The sequence below is a fragment of the Carlito syrichta genome, unplaced genomic scaffold (assembly GCF_000164805.1).
Source record: "Carlito syrichta isolate Samal-C Ts95f unplaced genomic scaffold, Tarsius_syrichta-2.0.1 Scaffold305686, whole genome shotgun sequence".
Lineage (NCBI taxonomy): Eukaryota > Metazoa > Chordata > Mammalia > Primates > Tarsiidae > Carlito > Carlito syrichta.
This window is the reverse complement of record NW_007249782.1, coordinates 813391-831228: the sequence shown is the minus strand read 5'-3', so window position 1 is coordinate 831228 and position 17838 is coordinate 813391. Positions and strand designations below refer to the sequence as shown.

Genomic DNA, 17838 nt, shown 5'->3' with positions numbered 1-17838 from the left:
GTTGATTTGAAGGTTTTCAGCAAAACTTCAGAGGGTAACAGGGATGTTTGCCCTTAGCCCCATACAGTTTTGGAGGCACTGGCACATGGCTACCTTTGTGTGTCTCCTACCAGCAAAAGTCACCATCCACCAGCAATAAGGTGAAGTCCGATAAAACAGGAAAACATGGCAGATAGGCTGGTCTGGGAGCACAAGTGAATTGTTCTGCAGGGATTCTAAAATGTGGAGATGAGGGAAAGAGCAGAAAAGAGATGAGATGTTTTATAGGAAAATCCCTACTTTTGCATAAGCAAATTAGGGCAATTAAAGGAACCCTGGATCACTGCTGCTAATGTGACTTCCTTTGAATTTGCACAGGAAGTTGGAGGCCAGGGAATCAGATTACAGAAGGAAGATAAGCACCTGGCCCACATAGCTGGTACTCAGGCAACTAAAAACAATGAAGTGCCACAGAGGCTAGGATATAACGCTGAGAATAGAACGTGGTTTGGAAACTGACAAGATGTCTTAAAACTCTGGTCACCAGGTAATCTTATAGTCCCTGAACAGCAAGAGTTTGTGAATCCAAACCTGAAAACACCACCATCACTATGACTCCGCTCTTCTCTATGTCTCTACCTCTTTCTGTGTGTCTTTCAGCGTTGCAGCTAATATAACTATTTAACCCTAGGTCCTAACTGCTTAACTCTCAGAATACTGTCAACTCCCCAAAGAGAGGATGGTGATAGGACCAATTCGTGACCATCCCCAAAAGGCAGAACATTCATACCAGAGCACTTCAGTCTTCTTGCCAACTTGTAATTGAGTGTCACTAAGTCAACTCCCGCCCTGATAGTCAGCTGTATCCAGGGTGGTAAAGTGACTTGCTGGCAGAGGAAGACCTAGCAAAAGGAGCCCCTAAAAAGAAGGCAATGGAAATGTAATCGTTATTGAGGCTGTTCACGAACATCCCCACTCTCCTCTGGGCACAGGGCAGGATCATACATTCAATATCTACTTTGGCCACATAATTTGCTTTGACAAAAACAATGTGAGTAGAACTGACATGCTATAACCAGGTGGACATGTTGGGAGCTCTTGCATGATTCATCGTGTTCTCTTTCCCCTGTTGCAATGACAGTGGAAGTACGTGTTGAGATGAAGTCTATCTTAGTCTGGGACTCTGAATGTCTGCACTGAGCAGAAACCCCAGCCAATCCACATTGGACACGTAGCTTGAACAGGAAAAAAATTCTGTTAAACCTCTGGGGTTTGGAGACTGTTTTCTTTTTTTTTCTTTTCTTTTTTTTTTTTTTTTTAATTTTTTTGAGTTGGAATCTCACGCTGTCACCTAGACTGGAGTGCCGTGGCATGATCACAGCCACCGCAGCCTCGACCTGCTGGGCCCCGGGCGATCCTTCCGCCTCAGCCTTCCAAGAAGCCGGAACTACAGGCGCACGCTACCACGCCCGGCTAGTTTTTTTTGAATTTATTGTAGAGACGTGGTCTCGCCAATTTGCCTGGAGAAGGTCTCCAACGCCGGGGCTTAGGCAAGCCACTCGTCTCGGCCTCCCAAAGTGCTGGGATTACAAGCTGAGCCACGGGGCCCCGCCTGGAGATTTACTTATCACATCATAACCTTTCTTATGCTGACTGATACAAAACTGGTAGATATTATTAAACTTGACCCAATGAGTATTATAGAGTCTCTAAAAGCTAAGGGGACTCCCAGAGATAGGCAGGAGACACTGTGGAGGCAGAAATGAGGAAAGGGCCAAAAGGTCCTACACAAGTCCTATCCCTATAGGGGTAGGAGCTAGAGAAATAATGTTTATTACTATTCATCTAACTCTAGATTTACCTCTTGAGAACATGGAATATATGTATAATCAGAAAATGCATTTGAACATTTGCACTCCCCTCAAAAAAATCTTTACAAGAGATAACACATTATAAGGAGTTCATTTTTTTTTTTAAGGGATTTTTAGTAAGTCAATTCCTTTAACTCACATTCAACATAAATCTGACACCTAGCACATTGTATTTTGTGACAAATAAGATTACAGATGACTCTATTATGTAATGACTGTAGCATGATCTAGCAGCTATATCCCCTTCAGAGAGTATACAACATAGAGATGTAAATTATTTTAAGCGCTATTCTGCATAAATAGACTTTCTGCATTGCTTTGCCAAACTTGTATCTTGAAAGTGATAAAGTGTAGATGCCTGCAGTTGCAATCATAAAAATGTAATTGCTGAGAAATTATTTCTGATCCATTGGAGGAATTTATTACAGAGGGATGCAACTGTGTAAGTTATCACACAAGAAAATGAAAGCGAATGATTGAAATATATCCCAGGCTGAACACCCCTGCAAAATGACCTAGTGATTTACCTGCATCCAAGAGGGGAAAAAAATACATTAAAAATAAATCAGGTTTGGTGGGGAAGACTCTGGTAACTATAGAAGAGCAGAATAAAGATTTATGAATAAATGAATTCAGAATTTGGAGTGGCATAATAGTATCTATGACCAATTACTCCAAAAATTAAAATGTAATTTTGACTTTGAGTTATACACAGAGATGATAAGTAATTTCTGTGGAACCTTTAAAGCAAAGGAATATAACATGAAATCAAATAATGAGGAAAGTGAAAAAAATTTTAATGGGGCTACTAAATTAATATCTTTAGCAGGCGGTGATATGAACTAAAAGATCATGAACTTCTTTTGGAAAGTTTTCCAGTGTAACTATATCATATACTTAAAGTAAGCCATGTAACTATTTCATATTAAACACTCTTTGGAATAATAGCCAAGATATGGAAACAATCTAAATGTCCATCAACAGATGAATGAATAAAGAAAATGCGATATCTATATCTATATCTATCTATATATATATCGCATTTTCTTTATTCATACACAGTGAAATATTATTCAGTCATAAAGAAGAAGGAAATCAGCCGGGCTCGGTGGCTCAGCCTGTAATCCCGCGCCTTTGGGAGGCTGGGGCAGAGTGGATTGCCTGAGCCCATGGGTTCGAGACCCGCCTGGGCAGCGAGACCTCATCTCTACAATAAATCAAAAAAATCAGCCGGGCATGGTAACGCATGCCTGTAATTCCAGCTACTTGGAAGGCTGAGTCAGAAGGATCACTGAAGTCCAGCAGGTCGAGGCTGCGGTGGCCGGGAGCGGCCACTGCACTCCAGTCTGGGCGACAGAGTGAGACTCCAACTCAAAAAAAAAAGAAGAAGGAAATCCTGTCATTTTCTAACATGGATGAACCTGGAGGACATTATGCTAGGTGAAATAAGACAAAAAGGCAAATACTATATGATCTCATTATATGTGGAATCCAAAAAGGTCAAACTCATAGAAGCAGAGAGTAAGGGTAGTTTCCAGGTGTTAGGGGGTAGGGGAAATGGGGCAGATGTTAGTCAAAGGATACAAAATTTCAATTTTAAAGTGAATAAGTTCTGAAAGTATCCTAGAAAAAATACCTTTAATATAATTTACTGGACTCTTTTATTTGTATTGACAAGTGGTACACTTCAACGTGACAAATACAAGAAAGTTGAACATAAAATCCAAAAACTCAGTCATTTTAAAATAATAATTCTTTGACTTCAAAATGTACCAGTTTCTGATCAGAAGAATTCCATTATAATGAAAATAAAGAGTGTGTCCAGATAATTTGGTTGTACTAGAATTCTGCTTTATAAGATATTTCTTGCACAATAAATTATTAATATTTTAATTTAATATGACTTGAACATTGCTAAGACCTAGATTTTTTTTTGAAACTGAAATAGTGAAGCTGTTTACCAAACATTTTAAAGAAATCAATAAACATTTTGGAAAATATTGACAACAATCTTAAAGAACATAAAATTAGCAATTACTTTTTTTTTTTTTGAGACAGGGTCTCACTCTGTCACCCAGCTGTCACCCAGGCTGGAGTGTAGTGGCACGATCTCAACTTACTGCAAACTTGACTTTCCTGGACTCTAGTGATCCTCTGTCTCAGCTTCCCAAGTAGCTGCGACTACAAGCAGGCACCACCACACCAGGCTAATGTTTAATTTTTTTCCCCCGTTGCAAATGAGGTCTCACTGTGTTACCCAGGCTGATATCTCCTGGGTTCAAGTGATCTTCCCACCTCCGCCTCCCAAAATACTAGGATTACAGGTGTGAGCCACTGGCCCCAGCAGCAATTACATTTATATGTAACTGACAACTATCTGGCCTATAATAGATCTGAGTTCCCTTTCTGTGACTTATCTACTTGTGGATCTTGAAACATGTGAATCCAGGTATGTCAAAAGCCCTCTAAAATTAGCATAATTATACTTTTTAAAGAGATACCTTTCTTTCCAATCAATAAAATTACTCAAGTAGCTTCTCCCTTTTAATTTTCTAGGTGGACTCAACAAATGTTTATAGATGATTATAACAGTTTTAGAACATGCCGGAAAACACACACACACACACACACACACACACACACACACACACACACACACACACAAAGTGTGACCAGCACATCCTTCAATGTGAATTGACTTAGAATACTTTCTACTGACTTCTATAGCAATGAACTTATCTAAAGCAAAACATCTATTAGTTTCAATTAGAATATAAAAAACAGTTTCTCCTTGATACTTTCTCCATTTATAAGCAATATGTAAGCAACCTTTGATTAGTAAGTTTTAAGTGACCCACTCTAATGTTCCATTGTTAGAGACAAATAATGGTTACACAGTAACATTAATGTAATTGATTTTACCAGCCATCTCTAAAATGAAAGTCATTTCCCTACTCCCACTCTCTATAATTACATCGTAACAAACTTTAAATGATATGTGAGTACTCATTTAAAACTTTCCCCTAAAAACTCGGTGATATGTATGAAAAAACAAAAAAAAATTCATATTTGGTCACTTATTTTTACATTTAGTAACTAATCCTAGGAAAATAATACAAACTTAAAGATAAAAATTTATATACAAAGATACTCAGCACAGCAGTATTTATAATGTGAAAAAACATAAACAATGTAAATGTCCAAAAAGGAGAGAAAACTTTAAAAAAATATGGTGCAATCATGCAATGCATAAGTAAACAGCAATTTTATTAAACCATGCTTACAAAGAATGGAGAAATTAGTAAAACACCATTTTAATGGAAAAGTGGTATATAGCACTAAATATAGTACTATTTTGCCTTGTTTACATATATATTTTCTTCATATAAAGTATATACATATAAGATGTGTAAAGAAGATGGTCTTTAGGATTATGAAGTATAAGATAAGAATCACCCATAATTTTGCTGTACTGTAAGTAAATGCATCAAAACATTAGTGTTTCTCTCTTGGTGATAAGATTATGAGTGCTTGTTCTATTTTGGGTTTTACTGTTTTGGCTTTCCAATTTCTTCATAATTTTTTTTCTTTTTTTTGTTTTTTTTTTTTTGAGTTGGAGTCTCACTCTGTCGCCCAGACTGGAGTGCAGTGGCCGCTCCCAGCCACCGCAGCCTCGACCCGCTGGGCTCCGGCGATCCTTCCTCCGCAGCCTTCTGAGTAGCCAGAATTACAGGCATGCGCTACCATGCCTGGCTGATTTTTTTATTTATTGTAGAGATGAGGTCTCACCGCCCAGACGGGTCTCGAACCCACAGGCTCAGGCAATCCACTCACCTCAGCCTCCCAAAGGTGCGGGATTACAGGCTGAGCCACCGAGTCCGGCTTTTTTCATTTTTTAACATGAAACCATTAGGGGGTGGCTAAGACAGAGACTTTAATGGAGTCTCCATAGTCATCTAATATCAATTTCAAACCAGCTACTAGTGTATTAGTACCACTAAAACTGCCAAAGTTAATATTAAGCTATCATCAGTGAGGCACACATTTTGAATAGTCTTTCCAGTAGCAGATAGTAACTTGTGCTAAGTAAAAACAGGAAAAAAAAGGCTATTCTCAGAACTCCTCCCCTCTCCATCATCCATCTCACAAGGAAGTTAAGCACATTTTTAAATGATCTGAGGTAAGGCTGGCATAGTTTCTCACCCAAGTAGCCCTTGAATTCTTGAGTTTAGAAAAAAGGACTTGAATCTCATATTAGGAGTCATATAGGTCTAAAGGGGAGTTCCCTCACAATTTTGGGGTTAAGAACAAAAAATTAAAGTTATAACATTGTACAAATTTCTTTAAGCTTCGATTTTTAAAAAACTAAATACATAAAATCTAGACTTACATAATAAATAAGTCAGAGAATCATTATGCATGTTATCAAAAGATTATTTACCTTATGAAAGACTTTTTCACAGAATTCCTTTAAATAGCTGCTTTTCTCATATACTTTGGAATTTTAAAGATAATGTCCAGCCAGGCATGGTAACTCACACCTATAATCCCAACATTTTGGAGGGCTGAGGCAGGAGGATAGTTTGAGCCCAGGAGTTTGATACCAGCCTAAACAACATAGTGAGATCTTTTCTACACACACACACACACACACACACACACACACTCAAAAAATTATCCAGGTGTGGTGGCATGCACCTGTAGCCTCAGCAACTCAGGAGACTGAGGTTGGAGAATTGTTTGGGCCCAGGAGTTTAAAACTGTGATGAGCCCATGATCATTCTACTGTACTCTAGCCTGAGCGACAAAGTGAGACTCTGAATCCAAAAAATATTTTTAAAGATAATTTCCTATTTGAAAAAATGAACCACTATGTGCCTTAGGGTACATTCCTGAAATTCTCTAGGTCTCAGTTTCCTCATCTATATAATACAGACATGCTACTTGCCTTATTCAGTTTTCACGAGCAAGCAAAATAATGTTTGTAAGGTACTTTAAAAATTGTATATAACTACTATTACTGCTATCATGGTTAAAAGAGAATCTGGGAGAAAACTTTCAGAATGTTATTATTATTACTAAATATATAATACTTGTTTACATTTTAATAACACTTAAAGGTCAATTTTAGATGATATAGTTATATATAAAGATCAAATATTTCCTTGCCTCATTATTCACCTTTCCAAAATTTATTAGTCCTACTGCAGTTGCTGCATGTTATAATTTCCATGGTATTAATACCTGGATTATAAGAGGCTCCAGTAGTTTCTCTACAGTGAATGTTTGGACCTGAAGATCCTGAGGGTCGATATTCAGTGTGATTGGTGTTTCAGTTGACATGCTTCCTGTGCACAAACACAAAAAGATGCCTATTAATAAAGAGAGATATTTTCTAAAGAAGAGCACTCATGAAAATCATGAAGTAGCTAAGACTTGTATTGGGTACCTCCTCCCGATACCATTGGTAGCCCTCAGAGGACTAGGGTACAAAATCACCAGCAGATACACAAGATATTCACCCAACTGTTCTCTAAGGTCATGCTGTCTGGGCTTAGGTCCTCTAACAAATTAATCTACACTAGTATGTTCATAACTAAATTAATAACTTAAGAAGTCTTATTTACTTAAGCAGTCTTAAGTAAATAAAACAGTGAGCATAACTGACAGCATGCAAGTCTTCTGACTTCCATGAAATCATAGCACTAAAGAAGCCCAAGTCCATATTTTGCCTGTTCTTATTAATGATGACTTAGACAAGGAGCCAGGTAAAATATTGGAAGACATGTGATATGTCTTCACTTGTTTGGGAGGTTGTTTAGTTGAGGGTTTTTGAATCAATAAACAGGTTGGGACAACTTACTTTCCTGAAGAGCAAAAAAAACTCATATAAGTTGGCATTATTATTATAAAAAGAGAGAAGCCCCTGAGAAGGCATTGATATTTAGGTAAGACAATATAAGAAAAAAAAAAGTACAAGTCATTATTTAAGGCATTAATATTGTCCTTAAGAATCAATTCAGTGAGATTTTTGCATATAGCAAATGATCATATATGGCATACCATAACATATTAATATTAACATTTTAAAAATCTAGTCATGTCAAACAGCTATAATATATTATTTATTCATCTACTAAAACTACAGTTAATGTTGAGGGCTTTGTATAAAACCCATTAGCATTGTTGATTATAGAGAATATACTTTCTAAAATATAGTATATTTCTAAATAGTTCCCTTATTGAATATAACCCAAATGAGAATCAGGGCCCCCTTCACCCCTGTAACTGTCAAGCATGTCCTTGTTTCCAGCCTATGCTTAACTCCATCATAACCCACTTACAAAAATGTCTCTCTCTCCTTTTCACTGGTTTTATTTCCATTCTAAAAGTAGAAACACAGGCTCTTTACTCTGCTATTCAGTTGAAATGTAGATTATATGCTTCAAGAAAGGCTCCAAACGCTATTACCAAACGGTTTCTATCAAATGCATTTCGAGAACTGAAATGTTTGTTTTGGTTTGGTTTTGATTTTGGTTTGTTTTTCAGTCATTTTACCTACCACTTTGATTCCCTCTAACACAGGCAAATCTAAATGGACAGACAGGACATTCTCATACTAACCTTTCCGCATAACCCTAAGCTAATCTATGTAATAAGATTATTACATAGATTATATGTATAGTCTTAGGTGTATAGTCTTAGGGTCCTATCAAATGAGTGCTCAAAGGGGTTTACTTGTTACTCCTATAGAGGAACTATACTACATAAAAATCAACACAAGATTGCTGACATTGTCTTGTTATTTTATCTCAGGGACAAAAGTAGAAGAAATTTTTGTAAAGTAAAATAAGATCTAGGTGAACCTTCACAGATTTTTTAAAACATGTTCTGGCCAGGCACGGTGGCTCAAGACTGTAATCCCAGCACTTTGGGAGGCTAAGGTAAAAGGATTACCTGAGTCTACGGGTTCAAGAACAGCCTGGGCAACATGGTAATAGCGTTTGGAGCCTTTCTTGAAGCATATAATCTACATTTCAACTGAATAACTGAGTAAAGAGACTGTGTTTCTACTTTTAGAATGGAAATAAGGCCAGTGAAAAGGAGAGAGAGGCATTTTTGTAAGTGGGTTATGATAGAGTTAAGCATAGGCTGGAAACAAGGACACACTTGTTCTTTTTTTTAAAAAAGAGCAAAAAAGTCAGCCGGGTGTGGTAGCGCGACCCTGTAGTTCCAGCTACTTGGAAGGCTGAGGCAGAAGGACCGCCTGAGTCCAGTAGTTCGACGCTAAGATGGCTGTGGGCATGCCACTGCACTCCAGCCTGGGCAATGGAGTGAGACTCCAACTCAAAAATAAAATAAAATAAAATAAAATAAAACATGTTCTTTCACTGTGAAATTCACAATTGGTTTCCAAAGTAACATGGGCACCAGAAATTGAAAGTAAGAAAAATAAAATTTCAAGAGAGTAAAAATTATCCACATCATATGTATATCCTTCTAGAAGGACTTTTCAGCTTAAAAGGATTTTTCTAGAAGTGCTTTTCAGCCAAAAGATAAAACACAAACCTAATTTAGTTAAAATATCTTTTAAGTCTGTGTTCCTATTTTTAATACAGATTAAGAAAATAAGGTTTTTCCAAAGTTCATTTTTCCATGGTAAAAGTTATAAAATAATAAAACCAATAAGTCCTTCAAAAACCTTGGCTACACATAATTATTATTCTTTGGAAAAAAAAGTTGTGTCTTATAAAAAACATTTCTGATCTTTTGTATCTATCCTGTTGAGTATTCCTGATTGATTGGATATTAGGACAATAATAGGCAGAAAACAAGAATTTTACACATGAAGTTGAAAAAAAGTCAAAGCCTGACAAATTGTGTTGATAGCAATTTCACAATGTGAATCCTAAACAAAAATCCTACTAGGCTGTGAGAATTACACTATAAGGTACTTGCATTTTATAACCTATAAAATCCTAGGAGTTAGGGAGTACCTCCTAAACTCAGCAATACCTCCGACAACAACCTTCATTTCAACAATGTACTGGGCTTGATGAGAAGTTCACTATACCATTAAATGCTGATTGAGTTGAAATATGCTACTTTTTAACTTTTATCCAATAGAAAGGGTTTTATAAAGTGAAAAAAGTATACTTTATAATGTGAGAAAAGTACACAGTTGGAGACAGACAGACAGAATAAAATCCCAGTTTTCAGAATCAAAGGAAGGAGAACAAATCTCTTGACAGTGTTACTAGATGTCTCCAGAGATAGACCTCAAGGCAGAGCAAACCACACACAGGGATCCTTCCCTTCTCCCCAAATTATGTTTGTTCACATGGTCTGAATTTTTTTTTTTTTTTTGCTCCACTTTTTTCCCTGCTTGACATTTATCTTATATCAATTTTAAATTTATTTAGTTTAACACACATTTCTTTTTTAAATGCAGTTAACTCAGAGGTCATGGGGTGCACACATTCAGTCAAAAATTAGTATGAACTAGTTCATTGCTCTCCATCTGACACCCTGTGCATGTCTCCAATACAGCACACACCACACTGTGTTTTAGTCATTTTAGTCATGACTAAAACACATGAGAGTAAATGAAAGGGATGTCAGAAAATCAGAGAGATGTGCAGAGGAGCCAGTGGAAAACTTCACCCATTTGCAAAATTTTCCTAGGGGTGGCCATTCCCCAAAAATATTAAAGAGAAAACTTTTACCACCAACTCTTCCTCTCTGTAATTCACTTGACACACATGATCCACAACTCAGGCTTCTGTTAGTAAAACTAATATTCTCCTACATAAGTTGACATGTTCTTGTAGGATGGCTTGGAAATCTAACCATCCATAATGTGGTTCCTATGGAAAAGTCCCTAATACCAAATATTTAGTCTTTTATAAAAATTAACTTTTGTAAACACACAATTTGTAAGGTGATGGCTAATTCACCTTTAAGATTATCAAATTTCATAACACAGTTTTACATAGAATTACCTAAATAATCTAATTTTGTAGTCACTTTTCAACTAAACTATTTAAGTTTTCTTTTTCAAAGATTACAAACTCAAGTCTCCTCATCATATTTTTGGATATATAATTTGTATTTGCCCCACATTGCATAATTTTATTTTGTCCTCCTACCATCTCATCCTACAGAATCTGGACTTCTATTCTGCCAGTCAAAAATTGATTTTGAAGAACACAATATATTAACACCCCTCCTAGTTCCCTGTTTATCCATTAATGTGTGAATTCTACAGTTTTCAATTTAGTCACTGAGCAGATGAGAGCCAGATATGCAATCTGATTTTGATACTATGACAAATCTCTTCCAGATATGTAATAATCACTTTAGACATGACTTTCTTGTTTTTCTTTTTTGGTCTTTTTTTTTAATTTTTAGTTTTAAAGATGTGGGGTACAATTTAGGGTTAGGTATACAAATGTTCATTATGCAGGTACCCTTGTTGACAAGGTGTGCCCCCTCCCCTGGCAGTTTCCCACTACTGCCAATACTTTTCTTATAGTATTATGATAGTTGTTCAAAGTTCACTTAGGAGTGAGAACATGTGATACTCGGTTCTTTGTTTCTGCGATAGATCACTCAGTATTAAAGATATCAAGTCCATCAAAGCTGCTATAAAATTCATAATTTTGTCCTTTTTTGTGACTGCATAATACTCCATTGTGTATATGTACCATATTTTTTTTATCCAGTCCTCTTTCAATGGGCAGCGCAGTTGGTTCCATGTTTTTGCTATTGTGAACAATGCTGCAGTAAACATATGTGTGCAGGTATCTTTTTCATAGCGTGATTTGAATCCCTCCAAGTATATACCCAGTAGGGAGATTACGGGGTCATGTGGGAGGTTGATTTTTAAATCTTTTAGGAATCTCCAAACTGTTTTTCACAGAGGTTGTATTAATTTACACGACCACCAACAGTGTAGAAGTGTTCCCTTTTCCCCGCATCCTCTCCAGCATCTGTTGTTTTTTGAGTTATTGATGATGGCCATCCTGGACTGGACTTAGGTGGTATCTCAGTGTAATTTTAATTTGCACTTCTTTGATGTCTACTGAGGCTGAGCATCTTTTCATGTATCTGTTGGCTGCTCATATGTCCTCTTTTGAGAAGTGTCTATTCATATCTTTTGCCCACTTTTAATGGGGCTGTTTGTTTTTTTCTTTTCAGCACATTTGAGTTCCTTGTAGATCCTAGATGATAGGCTGTTGTCAGACATACAGTTGGCAAATAATCTTCCCCAGTCTGTGGGTTGTCTCCCTGCTCTCTTGATGCTTTCTTTCGCTTTACAGAAGCTTGTCAGTTTGATGAGGTCCCACTTGTCTATCTTATTTCTTATGGCATGGGCACTTGGGGTTTTGATCAGGAATTGGTTGCCAGTTCCAATTTCCATAAGGGTGTCTTCTGCATCTTCTAAGGTTCTTGTAGTTTGAGGTTTTATGTTTAGATCTTTAATCCATTTAGAGTTGATTTTTGTGTATGGGGATAGGTAGGGGTCTTGTTTTAATCTTCTGCATGTGGTCAGTCAGTTTTCCCAGCACTATTTACTGAATAGGTTTGTCTCTCCTAGTGGTTGATGGTGGAGGCTTTGTTGAAGATGAGTTGGGTCAGAAATTGAGGTTTTGCTTCTGGAATCTCTATCCTGTCCCATTGGTCTATATGCATGTTCTTGTACCAATACCAGGCTGTTTTGATTATTGTAGCTTTATAATAAAGTTTAAAGTCTGGGAGTGTGATACCTCCCACTTTTGTTTGTTTGTTTGTTTTGTTGTTGTTGTTTTGCTGAGGATTGTTTTGGTTATTCGTGGTCATTTATGTTTCCATATGAATTCCTGTATTGTCATTTCCAGGTCTGAGAAAAATGCTGCTGGTAATTTAATGGGTATTGTGTTAAATCTGCAGATTACCTTGGGTAGAATGGACATCTTAACAATGTTGATTCTTCCGGTTCATGAGCATGGAATATTTTTCCATTTTGGGGTCATCTTTGGTTTCTTTGAACAGTGTTTTGTAGTTTTCTTTGTAAAAGTCTTTCACCTCTCTGGTTAGGAAGATGCCAAGATAGTTCACTTTTTTTGTGGCTATTGTGAATAAGATTCTGCTTTTTATTTGGGTTTCTGTTTATTTATTGTTGGTGTGTAGAAATGCAACTGTCTTTTGCACATTTATTTTATATCCTGAAACTTTGCCAAAGTTCTTTATCAGTGTAAGGAAGTTTTTGAAAGATTCTCTTGGGTTTTCAAGATATAGAAGATATAGAATCATGTCTAGACATGATTTTCAACCAGTGATTAATCATTTTCATGTGAAATGATCCACTTTTTTCATTTTGTCAAAAAAAATCATGAGGAGGCTTTTTCAAAAGTTTTACTGGAGAAGAACAATCTTTTCTATCCTTCCTATCTAAGAGTTTAGTTTAAAAAAAAATTAAGTTGACATGACTTCCTCCTGAAGAATTCATACTGACTGCTAGTAATTACTGCCACTTGTTTGCATTTAAAATTTTCAGTTTTCCTACCATTTGGCACCAATATATTCAATCTTATTATAGAGACCACCTTATTACCTGTGTGGAAAATAAGGATATTTTCCCTTCCCTGTGTATTATTCAGTTCAGGATACTATAACAACTATGCCATAGAGTGGGTGGCTTAAACAACAAACATCTATTTCTCATAGTTCTGGAATCTGGGAAGTCCAAGATAGAGGTGCTGGCAGATGTGGTGTCTGGTAAAAGTATGCATTCTAATTTTGAGACAGCTGCCTTCTCACTGTGTCCTCACATGGCAGAGAACAGAGCACATAATGTCTCTCCTTATGAGGGGACTAATCCCATTCCTGAGGGTTCCACTCTCATTGCCTAATTACATCCCAAAGACTCCACCATCCTAATGCTATCACCTTGGGGTTAAGATTTCAACATATAGATTTGGAGGTGTTGGGGGAAGACACAAACACTCAGTCCAGAGCTCTCTGTCTTCTGACAGGTCTGTCATTTCTCAGTGACTCCCAGGAGAGGTTCTGTAATCACATCTGAAGATCATCTTAGAATTCAGGGATATACTTCTTTAGGATATACAAACTTCAACTAATTCAAAGAGCTTAGGCTATCTTTTTTATTTTCATCTTCTAGAGTTTCAATTCTTTTTTAGTTAATTAAAATTTTATTTGGTAATACAAGGTTTAGCAATGTATATAGTGACTTGTTTTAGTCTACCATCCCTGTCTTCCACCTACCTAATTCCTAGAGGCAATTATTCCAGTTACTTAGTCATACAGCCTCAGAGACATATAGCACCAGTGCGTAAATATTTCTATATTTAATACAAATTGTAACATTCTGGCTCTTCCACTTAATTCAATTGCCTTGTAATAATCTTTGTTCCAATTGGACATCATAGTTTATACGTATTATCTGTCATCTATTCATCGTATATTATTTAGCTTTTGCAGAGGATTCATTTCTCTCATATTCTTTTTGTTTCCCTTTCTCTCAAACTACAGCTTTAGAATTCCCTTTTCCTTACCTTTGGCTCATCCTGCCAACTCTGGCAAATGAGAGGTGCTTTAGCCTTCCAAGCACTGCGTTTCCTAGTTTCAGTCATTCTCTTTTCTCTACCTTCAGTCATGTGTCCCTTTCTCATCCTTGATCTACCTTGTTCTCAAATTTGTACCCCCTACACAGAAACAATGGGACTTGGGGTTGTTCATGTTATTGTTCAACAATTATTTATAGAGCACTTAAACGCATCAGTCATAGTCATAGAAAAGTAGTCATGGAAAAGTAGTAAAGCCCAGGCTCTAACAACCGTGCATCTCATTTTTTCATTTTTAACTTACCATAATTCCTTTTATGTCATATATAGCCTCTTAATATCATGCTTACTCTTAATCTGAAATTGTTAAAATGTGCTTCTCTTAAAGCCTAGGATGCATGTCTAACATTGTCTTATTTAGGATTATCACCTCCACAATAAAATAGTCACTTTCTTCAAAGATCAGGACAAGAGCTGCTCTACCCCTTTTCCTAGGAAAAACCCATGAAGCCAAGGTGCTATACCCACCCAGAACCCACTCCCACCCTTCCTGACACACCCAGGATACCCAGTGTTCCCACTCCCTGCTCAACCAGCACAAGCCCATTTCTAGTGCCTATTGGGTCCTCTTCCTGAAATCCATCCTTCTAAGGTTCAATATGCTCATCCCTACACCTGAGAGGTAGCCAAGTGGCAAGTGTTTGTTGATGAGTATAGACGGAGTTTGGATGTATAGGCTAGGCTGTCTACTTGCAGGTGCTTAAAGTCCCACAAATACAAGGCAGAGTGAGAAGTAGGGAAGACAAAAGGACAGGCCACACGTCATGGGCAAGAGCAAGATCCCCCTCCACCACTTCATTCTAACAAGAAACTCCAAGGAATCCAAAATTTCTAAATCCAAATTTTGCTTTCTCTGTCATTTTGAAGGTATACTTCTCAAGGTAAAAAGATCAGAGGACACAATCTACTTTAGCAGCCTGTTACCTTGATTTGTAACTTACACACATGTAGGCATATGTTGTGCAGGCTTCCATTTGCATCTTCATTCTGCTCACTACAAATGCTAAGGATAGGCCTGCTTAAATTTTCTAGTACCCCATATCTCCTAGTTCTTCCCTATTGGTCAGATATACTGTTTTCGGTTTCCTCAGTCTTCCAAGATATACAGTCATCAAAGAAGTAGGATAGCCGGGCTCGGTGGCTCAGCCTGTAATCCCGCGCCTTTGGGAGGCTGAGGTGAGTGGATTGCCTGAGCCCGCGGGTTCGAGACCTGCCTGGGCAGCGAGACCTCATCTTTACAAGAAATCAAAAAATCAGCCGGGCGTGGTAGTACATGCCAGTAATTCCGGCTACTTGGAAGGCTGAGGCGGAAGGATCGCCGGAGCCCAGCAGGTCGAGGCTGCGGTGGCCGGCAGCGGCCACTGCACTCCAACTCAAAAAAAAAAAAACAAGAAGTAGGATAAAAAAATTAACAGTTCTTCCCCTTTTAAGAGAGGACTTAAAATTTTCAGAATGTGGCATCTGTTACTGTAATAGTTTTTGTTTTTTTTTTTTTATCTGTACCAGGCAAGTTCTTGATCTAATAAGCACCTGCAACAATAACACTTCTCTTTTCCTCTTTTTCCCCCATCCAAATGCTTTCTGTTATTCTTTCCTTAAGCTTGCAATTTCCATGCAAAAATGTGCACTCACTATATGTATATTTCTCTATCCTTTTTATTAAAATTAAAATTGTGAACATTTAACATTCCCTTCATGAGAAAATAAGTAAATAAAAATGTTAAATACTTAAAAACATTCATGATCTATTAATATATCTAAGATTATATTTAAAATGTGTTTTTCAAGATATATTTATTATTGTCTGTCTTCCATGTGATTCTCTCCTGAAAATTACTATGTATTATCTCTATTAATCTGTAATCCCAGCACTTTGGGAGGCTGAGGTAGGAGAATCGCTTGAGCCCAGGAGCTCAAGAAGAGCCTAGCCAACATAGCGAGATCTTATCTCTACAAAAACTCAGAAAAATAAGCCAGGCATGCATAGTGGTACATGCTTGTAGTCCCAGCTACTCAGGAGGCTGAGGCGAAGAATCCCCTGAACCCAGGAGATCGAGGCTGTGGTGAGCTATTTTAATGCCACTGCACTTCAGCGTGGGTTACAGAGTGAGACCCTGACTCCCTCCAAAAAAATTTTTTAATTAAAAGAAGTGTGTATGCACATTCATATGCATTTGATGGGAATAGATGTCTCTTCCTCAAGTTCAAAGTGCTTTGATCATGTCATCAAGTCTTCCAACAAAAATATCTTTGGGTTTCATGAGATCCATTCTGGACTCCATTTAGTGAAACTTTATTTAGTGAAACTTAAAAGTGAAATATTTTTGTGGTGCCAATCCTCATCATTACAATTGTAATATTTGCTTGATACAGTACCGTATTCTTCCAATATATAAGAAAGGGTCAGCAACTAGTTTTTTTAAAAACTGTCAATTACTGAAATAAATAATGTTATAAAAGAGAGAACTTATTTCAATTTTCATTGATAATTTATCTTGAGTGCATAACTAAACTTTGTAATCCTCACTCTACCCCATCACCATGCCTCAGAAAGATTAGTATAATGTAGCCAGGAATCATATGAAGAATTAGAAGCAAATGTTAATTGAAAAAAAAATCATCTAAATCATCACAAGCAGGTTTAAGTAAAAAAGAAGAGAAAAGAACGAAAAAGGAGGCATGGAAGATCTGCTACACAATATTATCCCAGCTGATTTTGTACAGTTCAGTCTTGGCTAGAGTGAAATAAAATGGAAAGAGGGCAATTATAATATAAAACTTCTACTACAATCTCTATGCACACGTATTTTCCAAGCCCACTTCCATCTTCACCCCAGCTCACCTCCATGTTTCCAATGCAATAATTTGCTGGTTTGTTTGGCCTGCCAATGAAGAAATATGTACATCTTTTACTTACTTGGTAAGCAAAAGAATCTGAAGTTTGTCTGAAAAACCATAAAATCAAGCAATTGCTTGATATCATATAGGTTGAAGAACAGTTGGGTTTCATTCTTTTCCAATGCTCTTCTGATACTTTACAAATATTTTCAATGTGTTTGTTTAGAGGGCAATAATCTGTGTAAACTCTTCCACCTAGCTTTTTGGTTAACTATAAGAATGAAATTATGTGAGATCAGAGGCACCCCTAGACCATAGGGCATCCTTCATTCAACTTACATTGCCTTAATATCTCCTCTGTGCCAGTCATGAAAAGAGTGAGACCATAAACAGTAAACGTAATAAAAAGTAAATTTTTTATATATTAGAAAGCAAGCAGATACTATTTTTATTTATTTATTTAATTTTTTTTTGGAGTTGGAATCTCACTCTGTCACCCAGACTGGAGTGCAGTGGCCGCTCCC

At 37.0% G+C, this 17838-nt stretch overlaps 1 protein-coding gene across 1 annotated transcript in view; it reads right to left on the bottom strand.

Annotated features, from left to right (window-relative positions):
• CTNNA3 (catenin alpha 3) overlaps positions 1 to 17838 on the bottom strand; it is a 435250-nt gene that overhangs the window by 403440 nt on the left and 13972 nt on the right. Inside the window, exon 2 of the mRNA XM_021714606.1 lies at positions 7095 to 7198. Within this exon, the coding sequence (XP_021570281.1) occupies positions 7095 to 7193 (99 nt within the window). The 5' untranslated portion in view covers positions 7194 to 7198. The remainder of the gene's footprint in view (positions 1 to 7094; positions 7199 to 17838) is intronic.